At 35.9% G+C, this 17,167-nt stretch overlaps 1 protein-coding gene across 6 annotated transcripts in view; it reads right to left on the minus strand.

Annotated features, from left to right (window-relative positions):
• LOC107995074 (ral guanine nucleotide dissociation stimulator) overlaps positions 1–17,167 on the minus strand; it is a 37,090-nt gene that overhangs the window by 11,829 nt on the left and 8,094 nt on the right. The window contains exons 1-2 of one of the 6 annotated variants that reach the window (XM_062081897.1): positions 12,569–12,991; positions 3,126–3,367 (exon numbers count right to left, since the gene is read on the minus strand). The exons of 2 other annotated variants lie outside the window; for them this stretch is intronic. In XM_062081897.1, coding sequence (XP_061937881.1) covers positions 3,126–3,290 — 165 coding nt within the window. In that variant the 5' untranslated portion in view covers positions 3,291–3,367; positions 12,569–12,991. Of the gene's footprint in view, positions 1–3,125; positions 3,368–12,568; positions 12,992–17,167 lie in introns of those variants that run through there. 3 more of the 6 variants (XM_017052314.3, XM_017052313.3, XM_028665399.2) reach the window with 3 other exon arrangements.

Genomic DNA, 17,167 nt, shown 5'->3' on the forward strand with positions numbered 1-17,167 from the left:
AAATAAGCACCAAATTCGAAACGAAAATAATGAATTGACGCGAAATGAGAAAGACTCGTCCGTTAAATCGGTTGAAAATTAATCAAGTGACGTAAAAACTAGGTTATGTCAGAAGGAAAAGCAATAATCATATCTGGAAACGAAAAGTGTCGCATGTTTGAATAACCATATTAATTTTCACGGCTCGATAAGAGAAAACCAATCTCCCTGATAGAGGTACAGTTGGTCAAAAAAGTATCCAAGTATCGACTAAACATTCGATTTTTAATAGAATAAAATTCTCCACCATATCAGCTATTTTTACGATTGAAATCTGAATTCCAATATCCAAGGAATGTTATTTAATAAAAAAAACTCTACAAAAAAGGATTGCAATTAAAAAAAAACGATTATAAATATTTTCTCGAAAAATAGATTTCGATCTTAGAATTTTTCCTCGTTATAAATATACAATTTTTCGAAGAAAATAAACAAAATAGCTACTGCGATCAAATACTTTTTACGATGAACCCAAATATATCGAGTCGTCAGTTTTCGATTAAAGAACAACTAATGGAATACGAAATATCAAACGAAACGAAGCCTCGACTTTATTCACCGGCGATCGGGTCAATGTAATCATACGTCAGTCTTTATTTGCATACTGTCCATCCTGGTCATTAACGACAACGATACAGTTCCGATGACACTCTGACCCTGATTACCACTTCCATGTGCCGCGCCAAAGAGATCATGTTCCAGAGTGACTCCTGTGTGATTCACTTGCGAAATGGAATCACGCAATCGTCGAAATTCTATATCATTGTTCGTTTCAACACTCGATCATCGATTTATCAGTGCAAAAGAAGTACAAAAGAAGATAGTGGAGAAATGTTTACGCGCAATCGTTTAATACGAGAGTAAATATAGCTTGTTGCAAATTTATTGGACGAAATAAAAATAATATACGATTGATACGCGAAGAGGAAAAAAACTTGATAACAAGAGTAATGGAAAAGTTCTTGTCAAGATATGAAAACGATGAATGGAGAAATTATTTTTTGAGAAAGATTTTAGACAAATCCAAGATTATTATTATTATTATTATTTTTTTTTTTTTTATATATTCAAAATATGAAAATCCAAAATGTGTGCAACAAAGCAAATATTAACGGAAGATTAATCCTATCGTTGGAAAAAATTGAGCAAGATTATTCTAGGAAATTTCGAACGAAAAAGAAAGGAATCTATAGTACTTGATATTCTCGGCTGAATAGATAGGTACAAGTATATAACACAATGGCTCGCCTTTATGTTAATTCTAACGTTGAAAGTTCGCCTTCTATGGACTACACTTTCTATGGTGTCAGCCTTTTTCTTTGAAACATCTTGTTTCCTCGAACAATAGCATTAATTGCTTAAGATTTCCCGCTTCTTTTTTTTTTTTTTGTAGAAAATTCAATTCTTCGATGGAATATTCCACTGTTCGTTTAAGATATCGAATTAAAGAAAATTGATCGAGTTAAGGATATCTTAATCGAATCACGTTTAAATGAATGCGAAACTAATGCAATATTCGCAGAAAATCAATGTAGAAACATTCCCTGGTATAATATCGTAAATTTAATCGAAATAAATTTATCCAATTTATGGAATTCACTCGATGTAAAATTAACAATTTATTACTGTTAATAATAATAATCGATGATGCTATTCTCTCTCGTTCTCATGCACGAGATTGCTACGGTTGCAATGAACGTAGCTACAGGCATGCACACTAAATAATAATGAAACTCGCAACAATGCTAAAGAAACGCTACGTGCGAAAGCAATTTCTTTCAATAATTTATATATCGATATATCTCTCTCATATCATCTTGTACAGTAACATCAAAGATTATACGATGTCGATCGAAGTCTTCCAACTAACATCGAATTAATATTTTCAAAAATTCTCTTGAATTTGAAATTGAAATTCTTAAAAATTTTTTTTTAATTGTTAAAATTTTTTTAATTCCAAAATTGAATAGAAGCCAAGGGATCGAAGGGATCTCAAGTATTCCTACGTATCTATCAAAGAAACGATTCAAACGAATCGAAACTCGACCGAATACGTCCGAGTGAACTTTCGCACAATTTATTCGAATATGAATCGAAATCATCTACTGAATACGGAAACAATCGTATACCAAGAAAAAACGAACAGGCAATTTCGACACTTTCTAATCGAATAGAATCAGATTTCCAGCTGTGGTAGGTTCGACACGTAAGTGGTTGCATTATTCGATATTTCTGATGATCAATTCCGTGAAATTTTATTGGATCATTAAAAACTGATCACAGTAATCTTAAAATAACGCTAACTTTTATTGCATTTGTTATTCTTGAAAGAAAAAACAGGAATCGACGATAACATTTATTTTTTTCAAAAAGTATCTCAATATTCAAAAAGATTTATCTTATTAACGAGAAAATATAATATCTTCTTTTTAATATTGTTGGGAAAGATAAGATACGCGTATAAAATTTCTGACCTATTTTCCAAAATCCGATTACATCCCTCGCGTATACACTCTATATAAAACTAATATTTACTTAAACAACTTCACAAGATTTACTTCAAAACGTCTTACTTCCAACCTCCTCTCTCACAAAACTCTTCTAAAACAAACAAACGCGTATCCAACTTTTCGAACGCGCTATATAAAATTTCTCGCTTCTTCAACGTTCTTCAACGTTCCCCGCACAACCCAAAGAATTTTCTTATTTTCCCTTGTATACGCTCAAAGTCACGTAGCCGAGCACAGCTGTGAAACGAGACTCTACTCGCTTCAAAAAAAGAAAAAAGAAAGAAAAAAAACTAAACCGTAACGCGAAATACGTACGCGAGAAAGAAGAACGAAACGAAAAGGGAACCAGTCACAATCAGGCAACAGCGAAAAGAAAATATCGAGTAACGAACAATCGAGAAGAAAAAAAGGAAGAAAATAAGAAAAAGGGGAAGAAGAAGATGAAAGGCAGATAAAAGAGGCAAAAAAAAAAGACAAAAAATCGAAAGAGATAGAGAATAAGGCAAACGAACGAGAGGGCAAAGTAAAACGAGGATGACGAATTCGTTGGGAGTTGTGTTGCGTTGTGTTGTTTACCTGCTGCACGTACCACTGCGTGGAATTCTGGTTCTTCCTGTGACTGGTGGGCTTGCAGGGGGCGCAGAGCAGCAGGGGCGCCAGTTTGTTCACCCCCTTGACACTGGCCGACGCCGGGGGCGACGTTGGGCTCAGCCCGTCATCCCCCAACACAGGCCACAGCATCCACGTGTGAATGTCCGCGGAACTTCCCCTTCTTCCGTCACTTCGATTCTGCCTGTGCAATTCGTCTCGTGATTCATCTGACCGTCACAATTTATGCACCGCTAATCTTTCCTTCCAAACCTTCATTCTACTCGGGATTGAGTTTTCGTATCTTTTAACGAGAAGGGATTTGGAAAATCCCTGTGCTTCCATTATCCTTCTTTTTTTTTATTTTTTTTAGTTAATTTAAAACGATAAAAAACGAAATGAAATATAGGAAATAATAGAATAATTGCGAGAATTGACTGTACAAAAATTGTTCGTTAAGTTATGAGTAATTGATGTCTGCGCGAAACGAGGACAAAGTTCAATTACTTACAAAGTAAACCTCGACCGATATTTTTAATTATAACAATTTCTCTATTTGTTTTGCCCTCTAGAATCAATCAATCATTCAAACGAATATACTACGTGTGTATTTCGTACGTATGTATAGATTTCCTTTTCTGGTATTGTAAATTAAAAATTGTTGACCAATCTTTCGGTGGTGAAATATATCGAATCATATTCTTTTTTTTTTCTTTGCAAGATCGGAGAAAGGAGGACAAAGAATATCGAATACGGTTCACAGAGATCTCGATTCTCAATTTTATTCGTCGGAAAATTGATCGATAGACGATCGCTATTGGCGACTGAATTATCATCGAATCGAGTTTCATCGAACGTTTCAATTCCCACCAGTGGATGACGCGAACGATGCCAGAGAGACGTTCCATTATCAAAATCGAATCGAGACGTTAAAAAGTGCGATCCAAGGTTAAATAAAAATTTCTCTTTTATCTGCTTAGAAATTATTTCCACTGATAAAATGTTGTGCATTAAATCGAGCTGCTCCGTTTACGAGATTCTTCGTTATCGAGCGATTAAATAACGTAGGAAGAATAATAGAAGAATATCGAAGTGGTTATTTCATTCTTACGATGATAACAGATTATAGAAAATTTTTTTCCAATTGTACGAGATTATTGAAGATAAAAAATAATTAATACTTTATTGAAAATTGATCAAACCATCATAATATATAAGACTTTACAATTATTAAAATCTTCTTCTCAAATCATTTTCTCAAAAATAAACAAACTCACATTAAAAAAGAAAAAAACAGTGGAATTTCGCGTTCGTAATCCATGGTTTGCAAAATTCAGAGAAAATTTCACTCAAAAATTTTTGAGAAAAGATACATATCCTCCACTCCATCTTTTAACTTACAAGTTCAAACCTCCAAATGAATCATTTCCCAACGATTCAACAAAGGAAAAAGAAATTCTATTTTTACTCGTCCTAATTTTCAAGATACTGACGATAATATTTACTCAAAAGAAAAAAAGAAAAAGAATAATAGGCATTCGTTTCTTACACTCGTGTACATTTTCGAAGGGAGGAAATTAACCACGATCGATCCTTCGATAGTTGGACAATACGAGCGACGTCGAAACGTCCAAGGAACAGAAAACATTTTCGTTAAAGAGGATGTAGCTGCAACGCGTGGGCGAAATTGCGCTTCCTGTCGCCTGAAAACCGCGCGTATTTTCTAAATTCGCTCGCCAATCCCGCCAACGTGAGTTTTCACATTTTAAAGTGAAGTCGTACTGTTAACCTACCACGATAGGGCAACGTAAAGATAAATTGAAGTTTGTCTGTGCGATGAACACCCACAATGTTTACACGACTGTTTTCAACATGGTTGCATCGACGAGAATAATATTTAATTTTCCTTATATTATAATGTTTAAACAACATGACGTAAAAGTTGATATTTATATAATATGTGATAATAAACTAATAATAAAAGTGTAAAAACACTTTGAAACTGGGATAGAACAGCGAAAAGTCGAATTACAAAATCGACATGAAGATTTTTCATGCGTGAAAAAACGTGAGAATGATTTTCTTCTTTTTCTTTTTTTCTTTTTTTTTTTATCAAGTCGATTCACGATGCATGATGCGTCAGTATCTATTCTGTGCGACTAGAATTTCCCACGTGCCGATTTGTTACGCAGCAGTAATGCAATATCGTAGTATTTATGATAAAATTTTGAACGTTTGAAAACAAAACAAACCGTCATCCTTGGACATGACGAATGACCAGCTTCGTAATTCGAAAATATGTCAAATAACGCTTCGGACACTGTCTTGACGAGACCGCGTACAAAACAGAACGTTCGATTAAACTGTTGTAAAATCTTCATCTCAAAATCTGATCCACGAAAAATTCACTGTATTCGTTTGAAGCTAGAAGAGCAGACTTAAGATCCAGACCCAGTTATCGAAAACAATTTGGAATCTTCGAAATAAAAAAGGGAAAAAAATTCGAAGGAATCAAAAATCGTTACAAAGAAGAATTGAAGATGGAAGAAACGAAGGAAAGGGAGGGGGATAGAAAAAGGAGATCACGAGTGATGATAAAAATGATAGGTGAGGACGACCTATACGGTCGTAAACGAAATCCCGACTTTGATAAAAGAGTGTCGATGCTCGTCGACGCCTCGTTCCGATAAAACGAACGCCCTGTCACCGCTTGCCACGAGAGACACTCCGCTTCTCTCTGTCTTAACCCTTTCCTCTCTCTGCATCGCGCATCCACTTGCAAATTCAATTAACGATCGCCTACTACGAGTGACTCGAAAAGAATCGAATAGTTGTTGTACACGGTTCGATGGAAATTCAGAAGAATGGCTGGTAAACTTCGAACCGTGACTAAAGAAACTTGCGCGATATCTCATATGATTCATAAATTGAAAACGTGGACTGCACGGAAACGGCCGTTTCAAGAGAGTATTTCTCAGTAGCACGATCGAAGGAAATTAACCGTGAGATTGTTGGATTCTTCTTTTTTCCTTTTCTTTTTAATTTCGCATTAATTTTATCAAGTCGATAGTTCAGACTTTGGCTTATTCTCTCGTGGATCGTGACTGGAAGAATTTATGGAAGATTTAGGGAATTTTATTCCGAGAGGAGGGAAATTTAAATACTTGTTTGTGCGATCGTAAATCAAGTCTTGGACGATGGGTCAGGGTTAGGTGTTATTCGAGTAAAACGAAAGTCGTGTTGTATCAAGTATGAAACTTGTTTGACTTGATGCTATTTTTCGAGTAGTTCGATTCTGTTACACCAACGTAACGAATAATTTCGTCAGAAATACAAATTTCCTCCTGACACTTTATATTTACATCGATCACTGATGTGAAATTATATATCCGATATTTTTTATTTAATCTCGACTCAGACAAAAAGTTCTTCATTTCTAAAATAAGAATGGTAAACTGGGTCGAATTGTTATTTTTCTATCTCGAAAATTACATTATTTCAATTCGATTTTTCTCTAATATCAAACCCCCGTCTTATTCATTATTATTATTTGAAAAATTACGATATAAATTATTCGAAATGGAATTCTAACCCTCCCGTAATTATCGTATTCGAGAGGACGAAAATCATTTCCCATAGACCCTTAAACTAAATTTATCTTTCCCATTCCAGGTAGAAAGGAAGCAGGTAAAAGAATCAGCTGGAGTTGATATTGGATACCAGAAGATATGGAGATTTGGAGGGATCTTGGTCTCGAATCTGTGTAGAGATAATTTGATCGAAAAATGCAAGCGATTCGAACGCATTATGCAATATAACTATTGTCCATAAAGGGAGCTGGTGGACCCGCTCTCCATAGCAGGAAGTGTGTTTTAAGCTGCAGCGCGTTTCATGAGTATGAATCATTTGGCGACTCAAATGACTCGACTGTTACGTTATTTTCTTATTTAACGCGCGGGACAATGAGTGGCTCACGAACCATTCGAAAACTTCGTGCATTGTGTTATTAAATCTATATACGTGCATCCGTATAAGTAATTTCATGTAATTTTAATTCTGCTTCTCAACGCAATAATGTTTTTCTTTTTCTTGTAAATAATTTATAATAATTACGAGTGTCTTAATTGTCGTTATTTTTAATTACATCGGGAAAATATTTACGCGTTATTTGAAAGATTGTTTGGAATTGTTTAAACATTCAATTATTTCGTCGTATTTGTCGTCAATTTACGAAAATACAGATATCCGTACAGATTTCCATATTTTATCAAAATTTAGAGTGTTCGAATCGAGTTGAGAGATAACGATCTGTAATGGTTTAATCTCTGGATCAAATCTCGTATCTTTGAGAGAAATTTTATTCTTCGTGATTACGTGTCTCGAACGCCTGGCAGAACTCGAGCTGTGTGTACAAACAGTTCTGTTAATGGTTACGTTTCGCGGCGAATAACACGACGTATTAACATCGTGACCTTATATTACGTACTTATCAAGCGAGGCTAACTGCGAGTCTTCGTAGGGAGTCTCTATCGGAGCGAACTCAATTTACGATCATTCTAAATCAAGACAATCAATTCTTCGTAGTTACAACTATCAAAGAGATCCGTTTCAACGAGTAAATCTTACACGGAATTGCCTTTACGTAAATAGAAAACGCAAACAACAGCCTGATTTCGCATGACAATTTTTTAATAATTTTCAAAATAATTACTGTTACGAATAAAACAATCGCTCGATAATCGTATCCCGATGCTAAAAATATCTATTTTCTAACATTTCTTCGCTACGAATATAAGGAAAATAGTTTCCTCGCGGATGGAAATAAAAGAAAGAATTATTCCAATTCGTGCAAGAAACTGGATCCAAAACATCTCCAAATATCTGTACTTTCTTAGCAAGGATAATCGCATTCCTACTCGATTCCTAGTAGCAGCAACGAAATGGCAATTCCATCGAAGTATTTTGAAATATCGGTGGCAGTGTACGAAACGAACAAATTGTTTTCAAGGAAAAGAAACGAGAAACTCGAGCACCCGATTCGGGACAATTTTCTGAAGCGGTCGTAATCTCGAAAGGGAAATAGTGCTTGCTCAGGTCCCGGGTAGGAGACTATCAATTACCTTTCTGCGAATCACGTCGAATGTCGCCAAGTCAGGCATCCTTTCGACGTGTATACGGCGTCCAACGAAAAACGAAAGCGCACGCCTGTGATTTATAACCGAGAATAATTTCTATGGCTAACCGAGAGAGGCGTTTCTCAGCCGGTTGACGAATAAAGGCCGTGAAAGTGCACCAACACCGAACACGAAAAATAAGACAAGTCTAAATTCCACGTGACAAAAAGTGCGCCTTTACGTTTCTGTCTCGAGGATAAACATTATTCGATTTTCGTTTTTACTGCGTTTTAGAAACTTTAGCAGGTTTTTGTACGAGTTTTTATGGATTTATCGTAAGAGTAAGAGGATTATATCTTTGAAGAAGATTGTTTCTCTTTCTCCTATCCAAATATATCTGATATTTTTCTTTTTACTTATCAAGATTAAGGGAGATTAACGGGAAACTAATTTAATTTTAATTTCGAGAATAAATACATTTTCTCCATCCTTTTTAAATAAAATTTGAAAAATATCGCTTTAGGGGGGGAAAAAATTGAATTCCTCGTTTCGCGAGAGAATTGCATTATTGAATCCAACAACTTCCCTTTCTCACCTCTTTATTTAACGAACAAAAGAAAAAAAGAGAAGAAATAGATAGAAAAACTTGGATCAATTAGACGCGAGTTACTCAATCCATCAGATTCACGAGACGCAATGAATTAAACCGCCCCTTTCCCCTCTAACTTCAACACCATTCGTAAATAAGGCAAACTATAATTAAATATGACCGCGACGAGATATCGTTGCCGCGTCCAAGTGATAAAAGAAACGAAAAGGAAGGGGTCGAACGAGACGCGGATGTTGCCGATACATTAACATATTCGAGCCGGTTTTCCCCATATTCGCCAACCTTGATCCATCACCTTTCTCGAGCGAAGCGAAAATGAAAAAAAAAAGAGAAAAAACAGGAAATAAAATGAAATAAAAACTTCTCTCGGACGATTCTCCTTGCGTTTCGCGATAATCCAAGTTTGGCCCGCGCGATAGCCGCTTTTAATCGCGAGACTCGTATAAATGCCGGTTACGGAATTCGTGCCAAACCGTACGACCAAATTACTCCGTTTCTACGTTGCTCGACACGCCAGAATGTTGCCACACGTGCCACCGACCGCATGTGCTCCGAGCTGATATACGCGCGCGACCCATTCAACCGTGCCTCTCCAACAGTCGATGTCGAAATGTCCGCTCGTTTGCCGCATTTCTGCCCATTTCGTCCGATTCGCGAGTACATTTTTTCCCGAACTTGCCCTAAGAGATATTTTTCATCGTATCTCGATCGTTCAATTTCGAGATTCGAAGAATCCGTTTCGTTCGATTCGCAGAGCAGGTTTTTTTTCATCGATGAACGCCAAGTGTGAGAAATTCGCTCGTTTTTCTTAATTTGGGAGAGTATTTTTAATTGGATTCATCAATGGATTAACATCGACCATCTCTCGATGCACGAGTGAAAATTATCCTCCAAAGTTTTATTCTCAAACTTCATCGTTCGTCGAACGATGTTCCACCTCCTCTGGGTCTCTTCTGAAAATCTCCTTCAGGATTTTCAGCCATTCGATTCGAAATAAACGTTGTTAAAATAAAACGTTGGAGGAACAAATTGGATGTGGACCAATCTCGAAAGCCAATCCCGATCCGAGATGGTGGGTATTTTCATCAATCGGCTTTTTGTTTCCTCGAGATGCTATTAAAAAGGATTGTACAAATATTGGATCATACGATGGATCGGGAGTTGGTTTGGGAAATGTACCACCCGAAAGAAATTGTGATCGAACGTGGTTAATTAATGACGGAATAATTAAAAAGGATCACCTATCCTGACACAACGTTTAACGTCAACCTTATCGATCCATTGAAAAAAAAAAGAATAATTACCATCGAGCCTGTGAAAATGAAATTGAAAAACAAACCTAACAATGTCACATTATTATATCATTATAATTATATTGCACGATACGAAAGTTCAAGGAAAAAAGATTGGCGGGAAACTAAAAGGGTAGCTAGAATAGCTGAAAAGGCATGCCTAATCTTAAATCTAAAACCTGCGAGCCCAAGAATTCCGGGCGCGTAATCGTCTATTTTTGCTCGTTACGAGTGCGATCCCCTGCACAATTTTTAAAGAGACTAAGAGATCGCGCCGACAATTAAATCACAACGGAATGGAATAAGCGGATTATAAGGTAACGCGTAACACACGGATTAGTCATGCGCGGCTAATGCACAAGGTGCGCGATCGTTCACATGCAAACATGTGTAACGCGCGACAACGCGCTCGATTTTTCAAGGCGTTCCTAGAAACGGTGAACCCATTCGATATGTCCACACGCCCTTATGCTACGAGTCTGTTTGTTTCGATAAGAGATTACCTACATAGCCACGAGAGTGGATATTCGAACGAAATGAAATATAATATTTATGTATGGGATCGAATATTAGGAATTATTGGAAAAATTGGAGAAATTTTTATAAACATTAAACATTTCGTTGTCCAATTTTTATTCATGACAGAATTTCCTATTTAATGTAAATCGTAAATTTCAACTTTTGTAATAATTTTTAAAGTTGATTTACTTTCTTTATTGTGTAAAACAAATAAGTTTGATAATTGATTGAAAGTTTTCCACCGATTCTAAATTATTTGATTTCCATCGATTCGCTTCGATTTTTCCAATAATAAAATTTTTAACTCGTGTTAATCAATAACAAATATGGCGGACAAGGACGATCCTTATTGTCGAGAATAATATCAAAATTCTAAATGACGAGTGCACAAAAATTAACATAAAAGATATTCTCACCGATTGAATACATTTCTCTGAACATAAACTCCTATTATTTGAATGGAAAAATCATACGTAACGAGAATCAGTGAATTCATATTGTACGAACTCGTTATATAAACTGTTTTAAATGGAGTTTATTGTATGGAAATATCATACCATTAAAAAATTATACGAATAAAATTTAATAATTCTTCGATTGTGAAGGACACGCCAGAAAATTTATATAAATTAAGCTCGACGTTTTTCTTTTTCTTACATCCTTACTATTAATAGTTTGATAACATGACGATAACACGCACTGACAGTCATCGAATGGAAGCGATAAAGGCACAATTGCGAGGCGCCAACACGCGTGGGAACAAATTAAATCTTCCAATCGAACGAATTGCCATTGCTCGATCATAACAAACATTTCCATCGTGAAATATGCAACTAATAAAATGATACAATCGATCGAAGAATTATTCTTTTTGATAGGTTTAAATTCAATTCAAAAGAACGTTTCATCTCCACTTATGAATAAAAAAAAAACGATGGATCAAAGTCTTTAATAACCACGTTGTAAGAAGAAAAAATAAGTCGTCCTCGTTTCGTGTACCTTTCATTACAGTGTTTCTGCATTTTTACTCGCAATACACTCTTCTAACCGTGTAATCAAGAAAATCTATACTAACGTTGATGCAAAGTCTGGTAAAAGTACCGATCAATCAAACGACGTTAGAAACGACGTTCTGTCAACATATCACGGAATTCGTAATGAAAGGAAAATGTAAAAAAAAAAGCAGAGCTCGATGTATCTTTACAGAGATGCCGTGGACACGATACTGCTTCGCGACCGCAACCTTGCAAACCTACTATTTATCTCATTGCTCGATCATAGTTTTCCCTCGAAAACAAAACCGTAAAAATTCACCGGTAAACGGAACAGCTCGATCCTCGCGTAACCTTGGATTCTCCATTTATTATTTTCACCCTTAGCGTATAGCAAGGTGAGAGGATCCAAATACAATACACGCGCAACAGAACTCGTACGGTAGATAAACAATATTTATAGGAAGTAAGATTCGTGGAATTGAACGATATCGTCAGATTCAATGAAAACACGAACAGAACTGCGAATATTTATATACTTGAGAAATATAAATGCGCATATTGCGAACGAATGTAAAATAGAATATTCGTTATAATATTATAACTAATACGAATCTCTATTTCCAATCTGTTTTTTCCTTTTCTTCTTTTTTACACAATTGCATTCGTTCAGAACTTAAATATATATAAATATCCGCAGACTAATTCTAATTATATGTAAAAAAAAATCTCCGAGGACTCCTCTTAATAAGGAACGTCGATCATTCCATATTGATATATGCTAAGGGTTAACCATTATCCCCTTTCTCTGATAAAAAAAAAGCAAAACTCAATCCCCGCAATATTCTCCTCTAACAATATTCTTAAATCTAGCCTCGAAATTCCAATATAATCGATCACTCACCAAACACCGGCCTTCTTCCTCCCGGAGAAAATCGTGCTTTCGAACAAAGAACGGAGAGAACTGGACGTGGTCCGTAGAACCCCAAGAAACACGACTCAATCCCCGGCAAACTTCGTACTAACTCGACACCTGCCCTCGAACCTTTCTCTCCCGGCTGTCCCGACTTCTGTTTCCACACGCACACGCACAGACGCCACGCACACACGCACGTGCGAGCAGCCGCCGAAAACTCCGCCGCCACGACGCCGAGATGGGGCACAGGTGGTCGTATACGGTGGGACACAAAACAGGGAGGGAAACAGTCACGCGACCATTTCACGCCGGGAACGCGACACGGCTCGTAGAGCGAACCGCGCGGCTCGCCGTCCCGACTACGACTGACTACTCTTCGCGGCGCGAACACGCAATTCGGCTCAATGCAATCGAACTGACCACGCTGTTACGTCCGCCACTTGTCTCCATTATCATCGTGGGCCGTGCACTGACGTAAATCTTCGTCACCCCGTGACTCCCACATTGCGAGCGTTAAGATGGAGAGAGAGAAAACGGTGAAAATTTCTCGATACATCCTAGCATACGAAATACCAAATGTTTTGGAAACTCGTAATTTGATATTGAAATCTTGAGTCAATATTTAATATTATCTACGAGAAACTAATAAGGAAAATAAGAAAATGTGATTAATGTGAGAAATAATGAAGTAAATGGGAAACGTATAGAGAGGTTTTTATAGATATGATTTTTTATTTGAGTGAAATTAATTTTAAATTTTTCTAATATCAATGTTATTGCAGGAATATTTAGAATTATTATATTTTATATATTATGTTTGTTGATTGAAATGAATTTGATTGAAGATATAGTTTAATTTTGTTAAATTTCGAAATTTAAAAACATTTGTTTGATTTTTATACAAAATAATATGTCTCGTTATATATAACTATATATAACTGGTATGAGACATAAGATAAAGTTGAAACATGACATTATCTACTGGAGAAACCGAGCAGAACTCGATCGATAAATTCGATTTCGCCCGCCAGATTTTATCATTCATACGTATGAATGATCAATCATTACTTGCATTATTTTTATTCGGATTATTATCAAAAAAATATTAAAAATATTGGAAATACGTTCATATAGGAATACGATATCGTAAAACATTAATATACAATCCTATGATATCGAAAAAAAAAAAAAATAAACACATCATAGTTGGAATGTAATCGTATGACGTACAATCGCATTTAATAAGAAATCATGCGTCAATTGTTGCATCCTGTCGCATACATTACAAGCATAGATATATAAAAAAATCACCAGAATCAATTAAAAATTCTCAACTCTCGAAGCATAAAATTTATCTCGCCATGACCAACTAACATAATTCCTTGGAATTGACACAAATTTCACGTTCAATTGCAAAAATTAAAAAGAAATTCTCCAAAGGAAAAAAAAAGAAACGTACATGTCTTCCATTTTAAACACCGTAAATTTTCACAGACGATACGTATATAAGTGAAAATAGCATGGATCTTAGGCTAGTTATTCGGAGCAGTCTAGAGCAGTGGTTCTCAAGATGTAACTAATACCAACTTAAGAATACTGTTGTTATATAATTTCTTAGAAATTTTATATTAATTTCTCGAAAATGTATGCCAGTTACTCTTAAAGAAGATATATATATATACCTAGAGAGAAGAAAAGTTTGAAAATCGCTGATCTGAAATTACTCACAGGCATGATTCCATTTAAATTCGTCCATTTCTTTGCTACATTTTTTTTCGTGATCGCGTGTCGGTAATACGACTATAATCATGCGACTATAACAAGTAGATAGTTATCGTACGCCCGGAAGAATTTAACCATGTCTCCACACGAGTCTTTAAAATATCGGATTTCGTTTCGGTCACGCTTTCTACACGAATCCTGGAAATCCGACACTGTCTCCCACGATTACGCGTAATCGGGATGCTATCTAGATATCTATTAAAGAGAGAATTTCGAATTTCGAGAGAGGTGGAAAATTCTGGGACGATAATACAAAATTGATTGATTTTTATCCACTTTCTATTATTATATCGCATAGGTTCAAACTTGTGTACAGTATTGCAACACGTTTTATCTTAAAATTGAAATAAGATTCCATGAAATAGAAGTCTTCTTTTTTCTTTTTTTTTTTTTTTTAATTTATACTCGTGGGAAAGTAATTCGTGAAAATAATATAAGTATCTACATTATGATACGTTATGCGTTACATCGTTTTGTTTAATCAGTTATATAATCCCTATTGTTTGCTTCAAGATTCTTTTTTAACTCATTAAGAACTATATTTTTATGACTTCATAAAAGAGGATTTGTTGTTCAGCTAAATTAAAACAAAGTTGTTTAAAGAACAATATCCTAATTAAAAGATCTATCGAGATTCATTAATTTGTTCGATAATTAAATCGTTAATTATAATTTTCACTCGAAGAAGCCGATTTGAATAATATAAATATATTTTCAAGATGGAAAAATATTATTCTATTTTAAAAAATAAACAATATATACCACTTAAAATTGACTCACGATATATATCTTATCTACCTCAAATCGACATTACTTTTCCATCAATGTAATGTACGCAAAATTAAGATACGCTATCTTTAATCCATTCACAAAACACGGATAACGTTTTTTTGAAACAACGATTCAAGACTCCTAAACGTCCAAATTACTTGCTTCGAAAAATTGTCCCAAATTAATTCGTATCCTTGAAACAAATCAGAGGAAACAATCTCGAAGATAACAAAAGCTTGAGGAAGACCCCAATTCGAAATACATACACACACACACATATATATATATATATATATTGTTCAAATGTTGGCGACGCCACTTTGCAAAAGATCTCTGAAGCAAAGGAGCCACTTCAACGTCAAGATGTTTGCCCTGTCTCCTCTCGTACAATGGTGAATAGATGGGATTCTGGAACAGGAGACGTAATTCCATTCCCCATATAAAGCGGCCTGAGTCATCAAATTCACCCTACACTCTACTCGAGGGTGATAGAAAGCTGTAACGAGGGTGGCCGAGTACAACATGCCGGCCTTTACGATACGAGACCATGGAACGATCCGGAGATTTCTTTTTTTTAACGAGATATATTATTGCAGAGATGATTATGCAAACAGATTTCTTTTACGAAATCACCGTGTCCCATTGTTGAAAGAATGCCTTTCGCTTAAACCATGTTACGAGAAAACGTTTATATTGTGAGTTTTAATAGACGAAGAATTGCGAAATAAAACTTTTACGCCGATAAGTAAAAATTCTAAACTTGGAATATAATAAATTTTCATCTTCCGAAATCGTATTCCATTCGATTCGCTCTTACTTAAAAATATTCGTACACTATTTGTCACGGTACATCCGCATCGACCGCTAAAACTAATAAAAAAACTCTTATTATTATTATACAATAAGAGGGTACGTGCAACAAAATGCTTTTTCGTAACAACGTTGCAAAATATTCGCGCGATTCCTCTTTCTTCTCATTTTTTTACACGAACCACTTAATCCCAGACTAAAGTGCAAAATTCTCAAGAATCGATCGTTTTCTCAAATCGAGAGAGAGAGAGGGAGGGGGAGAGAGGGAGAGACCTTCACAAAGGGCGTCTAAAAGCCACCCCAGACAATGTCGAGTCCTGACGAGGGTCGCGACGTGGTACGAACTTGAACGGGCGCGAGTGGATCGATAAACAATTGCGCTCGCACAATGATCGAGCTACATTTCACTCGTTATCACCACGGGAATTGGCCCGCGAGCGATAAAATGCAACCGTGACGTCGCTGTATCTGACGTAACAGGGTACGTCATCTCGTCGCAACATTCGATTCCACGTAATCCACGTACCGTGTAACTACCGTCAAACTGATTTATAGCGGGAGAGAAGGATGAATGGGGGGATAAATATAACGCGTGAAATTATAACAGGTACCCTGAAGGGAAACTCGGATAATTTTTAACGGGAGAAAAGATAAAATTACACGCGTTACAGAGAAGGAAAGAGACGTTTTGGAGATCGCTTCGAAAACTGGTTATTTCGAGAGGTGTTTCCTCGTTAACCCTTCAACATCTGCGAACAAGATGTCTGGTCGTCGTCGTGTGACGTTAATGACGAGATATCTCGTTTAATTTTTAATACGAAGTGAAAGTAACGAAGAAGGGAAGAAAAATTAGAAAAATTTAGCTTTGAAGATGATGCACCGTGCCCCATGTTAATTTCGCGTTAATATCTCGCTTTGAGATTTTTTTTACACTTTCAAAGTTTTCTCCAATTTTGCGAGTTAAAGCTAAATTTTCTTCGAAAATTAACGTTTTTAAAAAAAAAGAAAAACCTATATAATTGCCATAATTTCTCTAAAAACAAAATGTCCTCGAGCGATCGAAACCTGGCCGAAATAAAATCTCACTCCAGCTCAATTTCCTTTCCCATATAATTCCATTCGTTCCATCTTTCCCTCCACGAGGACACTTTCGAGATTACCTATGGCGAAGCAGCTTCTGGGAGGTCACAGATTGGAACGTGAAATTCGCGTTTTCGCGGATTT

The sequence above is a fragment of the Apis cerana genome, linkage group LG11, assembly GCF_029169275.1.
Source record: "Apis cerana isolate GH-2021 linkage group LG11, AcerK_1.0, whole genome shotgun sequence".
NCBI lineage: Eukaryota > Metazoa > Arthropoda > Insecta > Hymenoptera > Apidae > Apis > Apis cerana.